Source organism: Gambusia affinis, linkage group LG11 (assembly GCF_019740435.1).
Source record: "Gambusia affinis linkage group LG11, SWU_Gaff_1.0, whole genome shotgun sequence".
Taxonomy (NCBI): domain Eukaryota; kingdom Metazoa; phylum Chordata; class Actinopteri; order Cyprinodontiformes; family Poeciliidae; genus Gambusia; species Gambusia affinis.
Genome location: NC_057878.1, coordinates 1,215,347 through 1,232,368, shown reverse-complemented (window position 1 = coordinate 1,232,368; position 17,022 = coordinate 1,215,347). Strand labels below are relative to the sequence as shown.

The following is a 17,022-nucleotide window of genomic DNA, read 5'->3' as shown; positions in this document are numbered from 1 at the left end:
GTACAATTACAACCCTTTATGTAATAAAATAAGTAAGCAAGGGTCCAGCATTTGTTACATTTAAAACAGATGAAGGAAATGAGTCCATATTTTCAGTCATTTTCTTTTGTCCAGCATTTCTGTTTCAAGGGTGGAAGAGTAAGATAACATTTAAAGTATGCCTTGTATTAAAATTGTGCTAAAAGTTTAGCTAAAAAAAAGATGATTATACAAACAATTGGTATCTTATATACTATAATAATTCTAGAAAAAAAACAAAAACTTAAGAGCAGCGGCCAATCTAATGCTTTGTGCATATTTAGAATATTTGTGTATTTGGAAAAATACAGAGCAAGACGAGGTGCCCTATTTTGGACTAATTATAGTTTTATTAAATGTTTTTCTGAAGCATTGGAGCAGACCATGGGGCAACACTGCAAGTGACACAAGACAAAGTCTTTATGATTTGAGGAATTAAATTTAAAGGTCTATAATGTAAACATCTTTAACAACTAGTTGTCTTTCCATAACTATGTAACTCATATACAAGGTGCCTTATACTGAATGGACAGCAGTTGTATGGAAGAAGTTTATTTGAAACAAACAGAAAGTCTATGTAGATTGTGCATAGATTTTCAAGCTAATTTGTAAGCCCAGCCCTTGGTTGGGCCATTAATAAAATACAGTAAAATTCCATCCACCCACCCATTATCTTACATCCCAACTGGGATCACCATGGCGGTCAACAGCCAGTCCATCGCAGGGCAACACAGAGACAGACAATCACACACACACTCACACCCAAGGAGAATCCAGAAAGACCAATCAAACTGACAGTCATGTTTTTGGAGTAAAATTTAAAAAGTACATCATTATACTTTAATAAAACATAAAATTTAAATTTTTTTCCATAATTCATAAAAATATTTAATTACAAGGAAAAATTATGTTGAATCATTTCAGCTAAATTGTTTCACAGTGAGCTGTGACCATTCCCCCACATGGTTCGTGTCTGGCCACGAACTGTATTTCTGACACAACCTTTGGGAATCTGTAGATCGCTACAAATAGATGACCTACATTGGCCCTGAATCCAGCATTCTACAACGACTCAATGTTAACATACAACTCCAGCATGAATTTGGGTTTACAAAATAAATAAATTATTTATCAGAAAATCCAAGTTCATAGAAATAACATGGGTTAGTTTGTTGTTAGTGACAGCATTGTTATCATAATAACTTAAAATAGCACAACTCACTACACACCCAGCATAAACAAGTCAACAGTCATTTAATGCTTCTTTGGGCCCTAAATATTTGACCCAACCTGAAACTAAATAATTTTGAAAACTTTCTTCTGGCTTGTCGTATAATATGGACTCTGCAGATCCAGATAGTTATGTTGATCACCTTGACACCGGGTAAATCCTCAAGATCATAAGAGAAGCCTTTTTTACCTAGATCATATGGATCATATCCTAAATATATGCATATATTGTCGAGATACCTCTTCTTTTCCAGCCCATTTAGGGCATTAGCGTATTTGTTGTGATCCATTTTGGTGTGTTTTGAAGTGGAGAAATCCAATTCCGGACTTCCATCTGAATTTCGCGTGTTATCCGGGTCACGTGGTTTGTCATCAAGGTTTGAACTGGCAAAGGAGTGAATTGGTCAGGAATAATTCAGTCTACAGAGAGATTTATGGTCCACTTTATACTGTAGGTCAAATCCAGGAACTTTTCCCAGGAACAGCTGAATATTCTGAATTTTAGGGTTTTCAAACTGTGCAACACTGCACATAATATTTGTGCTCAGAGGCACAAATTTAAAAATAATCACAGCCTTCCAAAATATTGCCTGACTTAGGGATTTTAGTTCACTTCCCGAGTGTAACCTCTGTCTAAGAATCTGAGGTTAAAGTTCAGTGGGTGAGGAACAGCTGCTAATAATCACAGTTAAAGCACCAGTCAGTAAAACTAATCTGTCTGAATCTGTCTGACTTCAAATAGTTTAGAAATGCCATTGTAAGCCTTCCCAGATTGATGTGTAGCAACAATTGCTTCTCTAAAGTGGCTGGTGGCATCTTACCTCTATTGTGTTGTTGTATCCCTCTCCCCCCACCGTCAGGTCCCCCCACTCATTTCCTCCAGACTACCAAACTACCTTAACAGCTGCCTTTCACAAATGAAAAAATGAAATTATCAACAGAACCTTGCAGCTACTGTCCTTGTTAAACCCAATAGAAGCTGCTTAATTTAACTCTTCAACTCACAACTTTCCCATTTTGCCTTTGTTATTCTCTAATGCATAACAACCCAGGGGATACTGATGTGTATGTTTGTACAATTAAACAATTAAGTTCATATTTCATCATTTCGTCTGTGAACATTTTATGATTTTATTTTATGGCATCCTGACATGTCATACAATGTCATTATATTATATCTGTTATGGTCAGTCAACTTTATAAAATAAGAGAGGAGGTAACTCCTTATGAATCAAAAACTCCTTATGAAGGAGCTACTGTGGTTAGCTATTATTCACTAAAGTTTGTTGGTTCAAAACATCACATGGCACATGGTCCATAGCATCACAGATTGTTATGCTATGGACCTAAAAACATCTAGCATAAATCTCCAAAACAGCATAAGACTGCAGTGATATAGCAAAATGACCAGAAACAGGGGCATTCTTTGTGAACTTCCTATAAATTACATACAATTCTAAGAAAAACTTTGCCAATTAACTCTGATCTGCAGTGAGTAAGTGGAAATCACACTGAAAGAAACATCATGGATGGATCATGGTTGACAACAAATACAACTGGCTTTAAAATTAAACAACAAAAGGTCCACTGCTTCTCCAGACTTAAACCCAGTCCCAGAATAAAACTGCTCTTAGAAGAGTGGATGTTGACACTGCTGTAGTACATTTCAGAACAAATACTGGTGTCTAGTAATGTCAAAAAAAAGGCAGCATACTGGCAATAATTTTCTGACACTAAAGTAAAATAAGCCACAAAGAATTTTAATGCTTCATGTTGGTTCCTGACTACATGAACTTGCCAACCTTCGATTTTTTGCTAATAAAAACATTATTTTATAGGTCTTTAATTCAAATAGTAACTTTGCTGACTAGTTTTGTTTTACTCTGTGTCTTGTTTGTTCACTATTTGTTTAGGTTTATCATTATTTTATTATTGATTCAGACAGTGAATGAACCCACAAACAGTGTCAACAAAACCAAATTCACGACTTTTAATCAGTTTTACACATTAGAAACGTCTGTGCATGATGACCTCTGTAATAGACTATTTTTCCGAACTCAACCCTAGTCAACAGGTGGCAGTACAGAGAAAAAACAGTGAGCCATATTTAAACTAAACTGGAAAAGCCTGGGTGCCACAGCAGCGTTGGGAGCGCTAAAGTCCCACCATGAGAAGCAGAGAGAAAAGACTTTTAGCCCGCTGTTGCTGATCCCGAAGCCCTACGCGCTGCGCGAGGCTGGATCACATTACAAAAAGCCAGCGACAGGCTGCGAGCTCCCGCCTCCACCCCCCGCCCTCCTCGGAGCATCGCGTGAGAGCAGCAGCCGACTCTCAAACTTGATTGTGATTAATGCGCGAGGGCAAGATGTCCATGCCAGATCCAAGTAGACACATTTTTAAGGTGGTCTTACCAGCACATAACTTTACATACGCACAAATTCAGTCGTGTCAGTTTCAATGTTATTCTGGCAAATTTATCGTGTTTTTTCTCCAGAACTCACATACTCCATATGATGGCTGACAGTAATTTTCAAAGCAAAATATTTCAAGTTAATTTGGATTTTATGAGCTTGAAATAACTTATTGAGCACACTAAAGGTAATTGTAGATGCCTTTCAACCATATTAAACTAGGAGTTAATTACTAGTCAAGAGCGTTGTTTTTTGTTGTTTTTTTTGTTTTTTTGCTCAGATAAAAAATGTCTTGGTCGGTTAGCGCACGTAATGTAGCAGCAGAACGGGACATGTGAAGACAGAAGAGAGTGCTTACTGCTTGAGGACAGGCTTCTTCCTCTTCTTGTTGGCGTACGTCCCCAGATTATTAAACATGGTGCCACTCGGTTCCACTCAACTTTCCTCCAGCTTTCCGTTCGTTCAGTCCGTTTGCTCTCCCGATACAACTCAATATAGGTTTTCTCCGCAAACTACCGGGATCCGCGGCGGGCCAGTGCCTCTGACAGCTCGCGGGCTGCCACTGCTCTTGACCTTGCTCGCTCGACGCTGCGGTTTGTGTTAGACTCCTGAATGTTTGATGAAGAGAAGGAAATTGAAGTAAAGAAAACGTTGGCTCTGAATTCAGACCACGTCCAGCCCCTTCTCTTTGGATAAACAACGCCACCTTATTATTACAACTCAGAGTCAATTCAGTTCTTTCTCTTTCTCACACACACACGTACACGCACGCAGGCACACACGGGGCGTTTTCAGGAAGTGTGTAACTGTGTTTTAAGGTGGACTGGATTCTTTGTGGTAGTTCTACAAACTAGCACAAAGAATTTTGTAAACTTTTTGCCCTTGCATTAAATTTAGTAAAATTTTTTATTCTCTTTTGTAAACTTCACGGTAGGCCGTGATTTTTGACCTACTATCTTTTTTTGACTACACTCCACATTACTAAACCAAACATTTTCTTATGAAACACAATGGAACAAATCTATTACAATCAAAATGACTCTAGTTGAGATTCATTAAATATAGAAAAACATAAAAGTCAAATGAAAAAGCAACAAAAGTACGGTAATTAAAAACTATAATTTTATGGTGGGGGAGGAGTTAAGTGATATGCTAACACTGAGTTATGCAAAACTGAGAGTTGGAAGGAGAATGAGTATGACTTTCAATGACTTTTACAAATAAAAAAACAAAGAGAAATGATATGGACTTGTAGTCACACTTTAAGAAAGGAAATGTTGAATTTACTTAACCAAGTTATGTTAACTGGTTCCACTTAACCTAATTAATCAAATCTAAAGAGTGTTACATATTTGCTTTGAAAGTATTCATTTAAGACAAAATATTCAGTTCATAAATTCAACACTTTGGACTTAAGTTTGTTTAACTTAATATTGTGACTTACATTTACCAGATGGCAATAGAATTTTCTTATGCCAGTTAAGATAAGTTTATTCAACATTACTGAGGCTACTTCATGCTCCAAGTTCCTCACTACAGCATATTTAAATTTTTGCATTGGCTCAATCTAAATAGATTAAGTTATGAAGAAAGTTTTATCAAAAACATGACAACATACTTTAAGAAATAAAATTCTGAAGATGCTGGTTTAATGTTTGCTCTTTTATCTTCAAATTATTATTTAAAATGAATAATTTTTGCTAAAAAAAAAATGTGTTAAAACAACTCAATTTATATCATGTTTTTAGGTACATTTGTGACCCACATGCAGAAAACTCTTAGAAGGTGATTGAAAAATAAAAAAAGAAGTTTATTGAACAAGCAAATTTGGAATGTGTGTCTTTGCCGGGGAACCTGGAAGTAGGGGGAATAACTGGAACTCTGTAAACAGATTAGGTAGCAGATGGGCACCGGGGACATGAGTGTTAAGGTAGATTGAACTCGAATCTTACAGCAGATGATGGTGATGATAAGTCTACCAGGGAGAGAGAGGGAGATCCGGGGCCCTTTGAGTGTAACTTTGCCAGTCAAAGTTAAACCAGAAGTTTTTATAGATAGGCTTGGAGGCACAAGGAGGAAAGTGGCACAGAGAACAGAATCCAGGAAGCCATACCATAACAGGTAAGTGTTGGAACATCAAAAATCTCAGAAAAACCTTAAACATAAAAAAATAGGGAGGCACAGACTACCATAGAAGGCAAACACTTAGGTGTCGGTGGACTGGCAACTGGCTCCTCTCTGGCTGGTGAAGCAGATGACTCGCAGGCAGGTGTGTAATTGCTCAGCAGGTCCGCCCTCCGGTGAGCAGCAACTCTCTGGCTCCCCTTGGTGGAACACTGTCGAAACTGTAAGAACACAAACCCCAGCAGCTTCCCAACACCTAAAATACAGGATGTTATTTAAAAAAAATGACGTTTCTTAAATTATTAACAAGTGTATAGGTTGGGTAGTGCATTAGAAATGTTAACATATATGGATAAACACTGATGATTCCATTCTAAATCATATGCATTGAAATATTGTTCTTCATTTGTTTTTATTTTTATATAATGAAATAACAAAATGCCATCTAAGGACTATTTCTTCCTATGAGCACACTCATCACAGATTGTCACCTACACTACAGGTGTTTATTTTTTTCAGGATTATTTATGTTTTAACAGGATCATATAGAGGTTTTTTTTTTTCACTTGGTGCATTTTTCCATTCCAGATGTTTTAGTTTTATAAACTGTGATCTGTTGAAACAGCTGATCAGAATTCATTTAAATTCAGCTAAAACTCCTCACTCATTTCACTAGCAGACTCCATAGACTGACTCTTTTATATCTATACTAATTTTTGCATATTATTTTAAATTTCCTTTTCATGATTTCTGTTTCTTTAGAGTGAGGAAAATAAGCAGCTAGATTCATCCCTGGATTAACAAAGTGCTCTGATTCTGAAAGAACTGCAGCAGTAAAGCTAGAAGTAACACAATCGTCCAGTATTATCCATCCATCCATTTTCTGTTCACCTTTATCCCTAATGGGGTCAGGAGGGTTGCTGGTGTCTATCTCCAGCTACGTTCCGGGCAAGAGGCGGGGTTCACCCTGAACAGGTCGCCAGTCTGTCGAAGGGCAACACAGAGACACACAGGACACACAACCATTCACACACACTCACACCTAGGGAGAATTTAGAGAGACCAATTAACCTGACAGTCATGTTTTTGGACTGTGGGAGGAAGCCGGAGAACTCGGAGAGAACCCACCATGCACAGGGAGAACATGCAAACTCCATGCAGAAAGACCCCGGGCCGCGAATCAAACCCAGGACCTTCTTGCTGCAAGGCAACAGCTCTACCAACTGTGCCACTGTGCAGCCACACAAATACATGTTATTGCATTATTTATCAGATATAATTCTGATTTATTCACAAAAGAAACTCTTGTTGTTTTCTAATCATTCTACCGGTAACTGGAAGCAGATATAAAATGTGGCCTATAGACCGAGTGCTAAACCCCGTGGGACTCAATAAGTAAAAAAACAAGGTAATGTGAATTGTGTTAGTGATATCTTGATAGCAAAAAAAAAAACAACAAAAAAAAAACAAACAAAAAAAAAAAAACTAAGAAAAAAAACATCTCTGCTGTTATAAATACAGCAAATCCAAAAGTTAACTAATGTTAGAGATCTCTATTGTGTCTCCTTGTATGATCTCACGTATCCACACCACAGAGGTGTGAACCAACCAAACTTAGCAGAGAAATAACTGCTGCTTTGTGGCTCAAAGAGAGCAGAAGATTTAAATAAACATATTGCTTGAAAATCAAGGCCATGTGTTGCTACCCAGGAGATTCAAATGTCAATGTCAATTTATTTGCACAGCACATAAAAGCAACAGATGTTTACCAAAGTGTTCGATGTGTACCAAAGTGTTGTACAATAAAAAACATAGAAGGTATTTATTAGAAAGAAACAATCCAGATTTGATATATGTCACCATTGATGTTCATGTCTATCTTTGGGTTCTGGTCCAACTTTGTCCAACTTTGTCCAACAATATTTGGTCCAACTTTGTGCTTCGCACGTAAGCAGGGGAAAGAGCGTTCAGGTCAAATTCACCTTTAATGGCGCCAGATTTCCTCAGTAAAAAACAACTCCATAAAGGTATTTTATATCATCTATCTAACACACCACAATCAAATTTCAGCATAATTTGCTTAATATAACTTGGAAATGCTGAGAAACAGTAAATCTGGTTGTTTGAAGCTGGAAGCAGTTCAAAATTTTGAGTTTTAAGCTTTTTTACTGTTAGTGACCAAAAACGCTTTATCTCAGCGAGAGAAGTCAAAAATGGACAGTTTGTGAAATTTCAGCACCACAATCAAATTTCAGCATAATTTGCTTAATATAACTTGGAAATGCTGAGAAACAGTAAATCTGGTTGTTTGAAGCTGGAAGCAGTTCAAAATTTTGAGTTTTAAGCTTTTTTACTGTTAGTGACCAAAAACGCTTTATCTCAGCGAGAGAAGCCACAAATGGACAGTTTGTGAAATTTCAGCACCACAATCAAATTTCAGCATAATTTGCTTAATATAACTTGGAAATGCTGAGAAACAGTAAATCTGGTTGTTTGAAGCTGGAACCAGTTCAAAATTTTGAGTTTTAAGCTTTTTTACTGTTAGTGACCAAAAACGCTTTATCTCAGCGAGAGAAGCCAAAAATGGACAGTTTGTGAAATTTCAGCACCACAATCAAATTTCAGCATAATTTGCTTAATATAACTTGGAAATGCTGAGAAACAGTAAATCTGGTTGTTTGAAGCTGGAACCAGTTCAAAATTTTGAGTTTTAAGCTTGTTTACTGTTAGTGACCAAAACGCTTTATCTCAGCGAGAGAAGCCAAAAATGGACAGTTTGTGAAATTTCAGCACCACAATCAAATTTCAGCATAATTTGCTTAATATAACTTGGAAATGCTGAGAAACAGTAAATCTGGTTGTTTGAAGCTGGAACCAGTTCAAAATTTTGAGTTTTAAGCTTTTAATGTTAGTGACCAAAACGCTTTCTCTCAGCGAGAGAAGCCAGATGGACAGTTTGTGAAATTTCAGCACCACAATCAAATTTCAGCATAATTTGCTTAATATAACTTGGAAATGCTGAGAAACAGTAAATCTGGTTGTTTGAAGCTGGAAGCAGTTCAAAATTTTGAGTTTTAAGCTTTTTTACTGTTAGTGACCAACAACGCTTTATCTCAGCGAGAGAAGCCAAAAATGGACAGTTTGTGAAATTTCAGCACCACAATCAAATTTCAGCATAATTTGCTTAATATAACTTGGAAATGCTGAGAAACAGTAAATCTGGTTGTTTGAAGCTGGAAGCAGTTCAAAATTTTGAGTTTTAAGCTATTTTACTGTTAGTGACCAAAAACGCTTTATCTCAGCGAGAGAAGCCAAAAATGGACAGTTTGTGAAATTTCAGCACCACAATCAAATTTCAGCATAATTTGCTTAATATAACTTGGAAATGCTGAGAAACAGTAAATCTGGTTGTTTGAAGCTGGAAGCAGTTCAAAATTTTGAGTTTTAAGCTATTTTACTGTTAGTGGCCAAAAACGCTTTATCTCAGCGAGAGAAGCCAAAACTGGACAGTTTGTGAAATTTCAGCACCACAATCAAATTTCAGCATAATTTGCTTAATATAACTTGGAAATGCTGAGAAACAGTAAATCTGGTTGTTTGAAGCTGGAACCAGTTCAAAATTTTGAGTTTTAAGCTATTTTACTGTTAGTGACCAAAACGCTTTATCTCAGCAGAGAAGCCAAAAATGGACAGTTGTGAAATTTCAGCACCACAATCAAATTTCAGCATAATTTGCTTAATATAACTTGGAAATGCTGAGAAACAGTAAATCTGGTTGTTTGAAGCTGGAACCAGTTCAAAATTTTGAGTTTTAAGCTTTTTTACTGTTAGTGACAAAAACGCTTTATCTCAGCGAGAGAAGCCAAAAATGGACAGTTTGTGAAATTTCAGCACCACAATCAAATTTCAGCATAATTTGCTTAATATAACTTGGAAATGCTGAGAAACAGTAAATCTGGTTGTTTGAAGCTGGAACCAGTTCAAAATTTTGAGTTTTAAGCTTTTTACTGTTAGTGACCAAAACGCTTTATCTCAGCGAGAGAAGCCAAAATGGACAGTTTGTGAAATTTCAGCACCACAATCAAATTTCAGCATAATTTGCTTAATATAACTTGGAAATGCTGAAACAGTAAATCTGGTTGTTTGAAGCTGGAACCAGTTCAAAATTTTGAGTTTTAAGCTTTTTACTGTTAGTGACCAAAACGCTTTATCTCAGCGAGAGAAGCCAAAATGGACAGTTTGTGAAATTTCAGCACCACAATCAAATTTCAGCATAATTTGCTTAATATAACTTGGAAATGCTGAGAAACAGTAAATCTGGTTGTTTGAAGCTGGAAGCAGTTCAAAATTTTGAGTTTTAAGCTTTTTTACTGTTAGTGACAAAAACGCTTTATCTCAGCGAGAGAAGCCAAAAATGGACAGTTTGTGAAATTTCAGCACCACAATCAAATTTCAGCATAATTTGCTTAATATAACTTGGAAATGCTGAGAAACAGTAAATCTGGTTGTTTGAAGCTGGAAGCAGTTCAAAATTTTGAGTTTTAAGCTTTTTACTGTTAGTGACCAAAAACGCTTTATCTCAGCTTAGAGAAGACACAAATGGACAGTTTGTGAAATTTCAGCACCACAATCAAATTTCAGCATAATTTGCTTAATATAACTTGGAAATGCTGAGAAACAGTAAATCTGGTTGTTTGAAGCTGGAAGCAGTTCAAAATTTTGAGTTTTAAGCTTTTTTTCTGTTAGTGGCCAATAAAGCTTTATCTCAGCGAGAGAAGCCAAAAATGGACAGTTTGTGAAATTTCAGCACCACAATCAAATTTCAGCATAATTTGCTTAATATAACTTGGAAATGCTGAGAAACAGTAAATCTGGTTGTTTGAAGCTGGAACCAGTTCAAAATTTTGAGTTTTAAGCTTTTTTACTGTTAGTGACAAAAACGCTTTATCTCAGCGAGAGAAGCCCAAAATGGACAGTTTGTGAAATTTCAGCACCACAATCAAATTTCAGCATAATTTGCTTAATATAACTTGGAAATGCTGAGAAACAGTAAATCTGGTTGTTTGAAGCTGGAACCAGTTCAAAATTTTGAGTTTTAAGCTTTTTACTGTTAGTGACCAAAAAACGCTTTATCTCAGCGAGAAGCCAAAAATGGACAGTTTGTGAAATTTCAGCACCACAATCAAATTTCAGCATAATTTGCTTAATATAACTTGGAAATGCTGAGAAACAGTAAATCTGGTTGTTTGAAGCTGGAACCAGTTCAAAATTTTGAGTTTTAAGCTTTTTTACTGTTAGTGACCAAAAACGCTTTATCTCAGCCTGAGAAGCCAAAAATGGACAGTTTGTGAAATTTCAGCACCACAATCAAATTTCAGCATAATTTGCTTAATATAACTTGGAAATGCTGAGAAACAGTAAATCTGGTTGTTTGAAGCTGGAACCAGTTCAAAATTTTGAGTTTTAAGCTTTTTTACTGTTAGTGACCAAAAACGCTTTATCTCAGCGAGAGAAGCCAAAAATGGACAGTTTGTGAAATTTCAGCACCACAATCAAATTTCAGCATAATTTGCTTAATATAACTTGGAAATGCTGAGAAACAGTAAATCTGGTTGTTTGAAGCTGGAACCAGTTCAAAATTTTGAGTTTTAAGCTTTTTTACTGTTAGTGACCAAAAACGCTTTATCTCAGCCTGAGAAGCCAAAAATGGACAGTTTGTGAAATTTCAGCACCACAATCAAATTTCAGCATAATTTGCTTAATATAACTTGGAAATGCTGAGAAACAGTAAATCTGGTTGTTTGAAGCTGGAAGCAGTTCAAAATTTTGAGTTTTAAGCTTTATTTCTGTTAGTGACCAAAACGCTTTATCTCAGAGAAGCCAAAAATGGACAGTTTGTGAAATTTCAGCACCACAATCAAATTTCAGCATAATTTGCTTAATATAACTTGGAAATGCTGAGAAACAGTAAATCTGGTTGTTTGAAGCTGGAAGCAGTTCAAAATTTTGAGTTTTAAGCTTTTTTACTGTTAGGGGACAAAAACGCTTTATCTCAGCGAGAGAAGCCAAAAATGGACAGTTTGTGAAATTTCAGCACCACAATCAAATTTCAGCATAATTTGCTTAATATAACTTGGAAATGCTGAGAAACAGTAAATCTGGTTGTTTGAAGCTGGAAGCAGTTCAAAATTTTGAGTTTTAAGTTTTTTACTGTTAGTGACCAAAAACGCTTTATCTCAGCGAGAAGCCAAAAATGGACAGTTTGTGAAATTTCAGCACCACAATCAAATTTCAGCATAATTTGCTTAATATAACTTGGAAATGCTGAGAAACAGTAAATCTGGTTGTTTGAAGCTGGAAGCAGTTCAAAATTTTGAGTTTTAAGCTTTTTACTGTTAGTGACCAAAAACGCTTTATCTCAGCGAGAGAAGCCAAAAATGGACAGTTTGTGAAATTTCAGCACCACAATCAAATTTCAGCATAATTTGCTTAATATAACTTGGAAATGCTGAGAAACAGTAAATCTGGTTGTTTGAAGCTGGAACCAGTTCAAAATTTTGAGTTTTAAGCAAAACGCTTTATCTCAGCGAGAGAAGCCAAAAATGGACAGTTTGTGAAATTTCAGCACCACAATCAAATTTCAGCATAATTTGCTTAATATAACTTGGAAATGCTGAGAAACAGTAAATCTGGTTGTTTGAAGCTGGAAGCAGTTCAAAATTTTGAGTTTTAAGCTTTTTTACTGTTAGTGACCAAAACCGCTTTATCTCAGCGAGAGAAGCCAAAAATGGACAGTTTTGAAATTTCAGCACCACAATCAAATTTCAGCATAATTTGCTTAATATAACTTGGAAATGCTGAGAAACAGTAAATCTGGTTGTTTGAAGCTGGAAGCAGTTCAAAATTTTGAGTTTTAAGCTTTTTTTACTGTTAGGGGCCAAAAACGCTTTATCTCAGCGAGAGAAGCCAAAAATGGACAGTTTGTGAAATTTCAGCACCACAATCAAATTTCAGCATAATTTGCTTAATATAACTTGGAAATGCTGAGAAACAGTAAATCTGGTTGTTTGAAGCTGGAAGCAGTTCAAAATTTTGAGTTTTAAGCTTTTTTACTGTTAGTGACCAAAACGCTTTATCTCAGCGAGAGAAGCCAAAAATGGACAGTTTGTGAAATTTCAGCACCACAATCAAATTTCAGCATAATTTGCTTAATATAACTTGGAAATGCTGAGAAACAGTAAATCTGGTTGTTTGAAGCTGGAAGCAGTTCAAAATTTTGAGTTTTAAGCTTTTTTACTGTTAGTGGCCAAAACGCTTTATCTCAGCGAGAGAAGCCAAAAATGGACAGTTTGTGAAATTTCAGCACCACAATCAAATTTCAGCATAATTTGCTTAATATAACTTGGAAATGCTGAGAAACAGTAAATCTGGTTGTTTGAAGCTGGAAGCAGTTCAAAATTTTGAGTTTTAAGCTTTTTACTGTTAGTGGCCAAAAACGCTTTATCTCAGCGAGAGAAGCCAAAAATGGACAGTTTGTGAAATTTCAGCACCACAATCAAATTTCAGCATAATTTGCTTAATATAACTTGGAAATGCTGAGAAACAGTAAATCTGGTTGTTTGAAGCTGGAAGCAGTTCAAAATTTTGAGTTTTAAGCTTTTTACTGTTAGTGGCCAAAACGCTTTATCTCAGCGAGAGAAGCCAAAAATGGACAGTTTGTGAAATTTCAGCACCACAATCAAATTTCAGCATAATTTGCTTAATATAACTTGGAAATGCTGAGAAACAGTAAATCTGGTTGTTTGAAGCTGGAAGCAGTTCAAAATTTTGAGTTTTAAGCTTTTTTACTGTTAGTGGCCAAAAACTCTTTATCTCAGCGAGAGAAGCCAAAAATGGACAGTTTGTGAAATTTCAGCACCACAATCAAATTTCAGCATAATTTGCTTAATATAACTTGGAAATGCTGAGAAACAGTAAATCTGGTTGTTTGAAGCTGGAAGCAGTTCAAAATTTTGAGTTTTAAGCTTTTTTACTGTTAGTGGCCAAAATCTCTTTATCTCAGCGAGAGAAGCCAAAAATGGACAGTTTGTGAAATTTCAGCACCACAATCAAATTTCAGCATAATTTGCTTAATATAACTTGGAAATGCTGAGAAACAGTAAATCTGGTTGTTTGAAGCTGGAAGCAGTTCAAAATTTTGAGTTTTAAGCTTTTTTACTGTTAGTGGCCAAAAACGCTTTATCTCAGCAAATGGACAGTTTGTGAAATTTCAGCACCACAATCAAATTTCAGCATAATTTGCTTAATATAACTTGGAAATGCTGAGAAACAGTAAATCTGGTTGTTTGAAGCTGGAAGCAGTTCAAAATTTTGAGTTTTAAGCTTTTTACTGTTAGTGGCCAAAAACGCTTTATCTCAGCGAGAGAAGCCAAAAATGGACAGTTTGTGAAATTTCAGCACCACAATCAAATTTCAGCATAATTTGCTTAATATAACTTGGAAATGCTGAGAAACAGTAAATCTGGTTGTTTGAAGCTGGAAGCAGTTCAAAATTTTGAGTTTTAAGCTTTTTACTGTTAGTGGCCAAAAACGCTTTATCTCAGAGAGAAGCCAAAAATGGACAGTTTGTGAAATTTCAGCACCACAATCAAATTTCAGCATAATTTGCTTAATATAACTTGGAAATGCTGAGAAACAGTAAATCTGGTTGTTTGAAGCTGGAAGCAGTTCAAAATTTTGAGTTTTAAGCTTTTTTTACTGTTAGTGGCCAAAAACGCTTTATCTCAGCGAGAGAAGCCAAAAATGGACAGTTTGTGAAATTTCAGCACCACAATCAAATTTCAGCATAATTTGCTTAATATAACTTGGAAATGCTGAGAAACAGTAAATCTGGTTGTTTGAAGCTGGAAGCAGTTCAAAATTTTGAGTTTTAAGCTTTTTTACTGTTAGTGGCCAAAAACGCTTTATCTCAGCGAGAGAAGCCAAAAATGGACAGTTTTTGAAATTTCAGCACCACAATCAAATTTCAGCATAATTTGCTTAATATAACTTGGAAATGCTGAGAAACAGTAAATCTGGTTGTTTGAAGCTGGAAGCAGTTCAAAATTTTGAGTTTTAAGCTTTTTTACTGTTAGGGGCCAAAAACGCTTTATCTCAGCGAGAGAAGCCAAAAATGGACAGTTTGTGAAATTTCAGCACCACAATCAAATTTCAGCATAATTTGCTTAATATAACTTGGAAATGCTGAGAAACAGTAAATCTGGTTGTTTGAAGCTGGAAGCAGTTCAAAATTTTGAGTTTTAAGCATTTTTACTGTTAGTGGCCAAAAACGCTTTATCTCAGCGAGAGAAGCCAAAAATGGACAGTTTGTGAAATTTCAGCACCACAATCAAATTTCAGCATAATTTGCTTAATATAACTTGGAAATGCTGAGAAACAGTAAATCTGGTTGTTTGAAGCTGGAAGCAGTTCAAAATTTTGAGTTTTAAGCTTTTTTTTAATTTCAGAAATTTCAGCACCACAATCAATGGACAGTTTTTGAAATTTCAGCACCACAATCAAATTTCAGCATAATTTGCTTAATATAACTTGGAAATGCTGAGAAACAGTAAATCTGGTTGTTTGAAGCTGGAAGCAGTTCAAAATTTTGAGTTTTAAGCTTTTTTACTGTTAGTGGCCAAAAACTCTTTATCTCAGCGAGAGAAGCCAAAAATGGACAGTTTGTGAAATTTCAGCACCACAATCAAATTTCAGCATAATTTGCTTAATATAACTTGGAAATGCTGAGAAACAGTAAATCTGGTTGTTTGAAGCTGGAAGCAGTTCAAAATTTTGAGTTTTAAGCTTTTTACTGTTAGTGGCCAAAAACGCTTTATCTCAGCGAGAGAAGCCAAAAATGGACAGTTTGTGAAATTTCAGCACCACAATCAAATTTCAGCATAATTTGCTTAATATAACTTGGAAATGCTGAGAAACAGTAAATCTGGTTGTTTGAAGCTGGAAGCAGTTCAAAATTTTGAGTTTTAAGCTTTTTTACTGTTAGTGGCCAAAACGCTTTATCTCAGCGAGAGAAGCCAAAAATGGACAGTTTGTGAAATTTCAGCACCACAATCAAATTTCAGCATAATTTGCTTAATATAACTTGGAAATGCTGAGAAACAGTAAATCTGGTTGTTTGAAGCTGGAAGCAGTTCAAAATTTTGAGTTTTAAGCTTTTTTACTGTTAGTGGCCAAAAACGCTTTATCTCAGCGAGAGAAGCCAAAAATGGACAGTTTTTGAAATTTCAGCACCACAATCAAATTTCAGCATAATTTGCTTAATATAACTTGGAAATGCTGAGAAACAGTAAATCTGGTTGTTTGAAGCTGGAAGCAGTTCAAAATTTTGAGTTTTAAGCTTTTTTACTGTTAGTGGCCAAAACGCTTTATCTCAGCGAGAGAAGCCAAAAATGGACAGTTTGTGAAATTTCAGCACCACAATCAAATTTCAGCATAATTTGCTTAATATAACTTGGAAATGCTGAGAAACAGTAAATCTGGTTGTTTGAAGCTGGAAGCAGTTCAAAATTTTGAGTTTTAAGCTTTTTTACTGTTAGTGGCCAAAAACGCTTTATCTCAGCGAGAAGCCAAAAATGGACAGTTTGTGAAATTTCAGCACCACAATCAAATTTCAGCATAATTTGCTTAATATAACTTGAAATGCTGAGAAACAGTAAATCTGGTTGTTTGAAGCTGGAAGCAGTTCAAAATTTTGAGTTTTAAGCTTTTTCACTGTTAGTGGCCAAAAATTCTTTATCTCAGCGAGAGAAGCCAAAATGGACAGTTTGTGAAATTTCAGCACCACAATCAAATTTCAGCATAATTTGCTTAATATAACTTGGAAATGCTGAGAAACAGTAAATCTGGTTGTTTGAAGCTGGAAGCAGTTCAAAATTTTGAGTTTTAAGCTTTATTACTGTTAGTGGCCAAAAACGCTTTATCTCAGCGAGAGAAGCCAAAAATGGACAGTTTGTGAAATTTCAGCACCACAATCAAATTTCAGCATAATTTGCTTAATATAACTTGGAAATGCTGAGAAACAGTAAATCTGGTTGTTTGAAGCTGGAAGCAGTTCAAAATTTTGAGTTTTAAGCTTTTTTACTGTTAGTGGCCAAAAACGCTTTATCTCAGCGAGAGAAGCCAAAAATGGACAGTTTGTGAAATTTCAGCACCACAATCAAATTTCAGCATAATTTGCTTA

General features: G+C 35.6%; 1 protein-coding gene across 2 annotated transcripts in view; it reads right to left on the bottom strand.

Annotated features, from left to right (window-relative positions):
* The window catches only part of LOC122840204 (aryl hydrocarbon receptor-like), a 38,395-nt gene extending 33,945 nt beyond the window's left edge, over positions 1-4,450 (bottom strand). For both annotated transcript variants that reach the window (XM_044132444.1, XM_044132445.1), the window contains exon 1: positions 4,018-4,450. In XM_044132444.1, coding sequence (XP_043988379.1) covers positions 4,018-4,076 — 59 coding nt within the window. In that variant the 5' untranslated portion in view covers positions 4,077-4,450. The remainder of the gene's footprint in view (positions 1-4,017) is intronic.
* Positions 4,451-17,022: the final 12,572 nt, after the last annotated feature.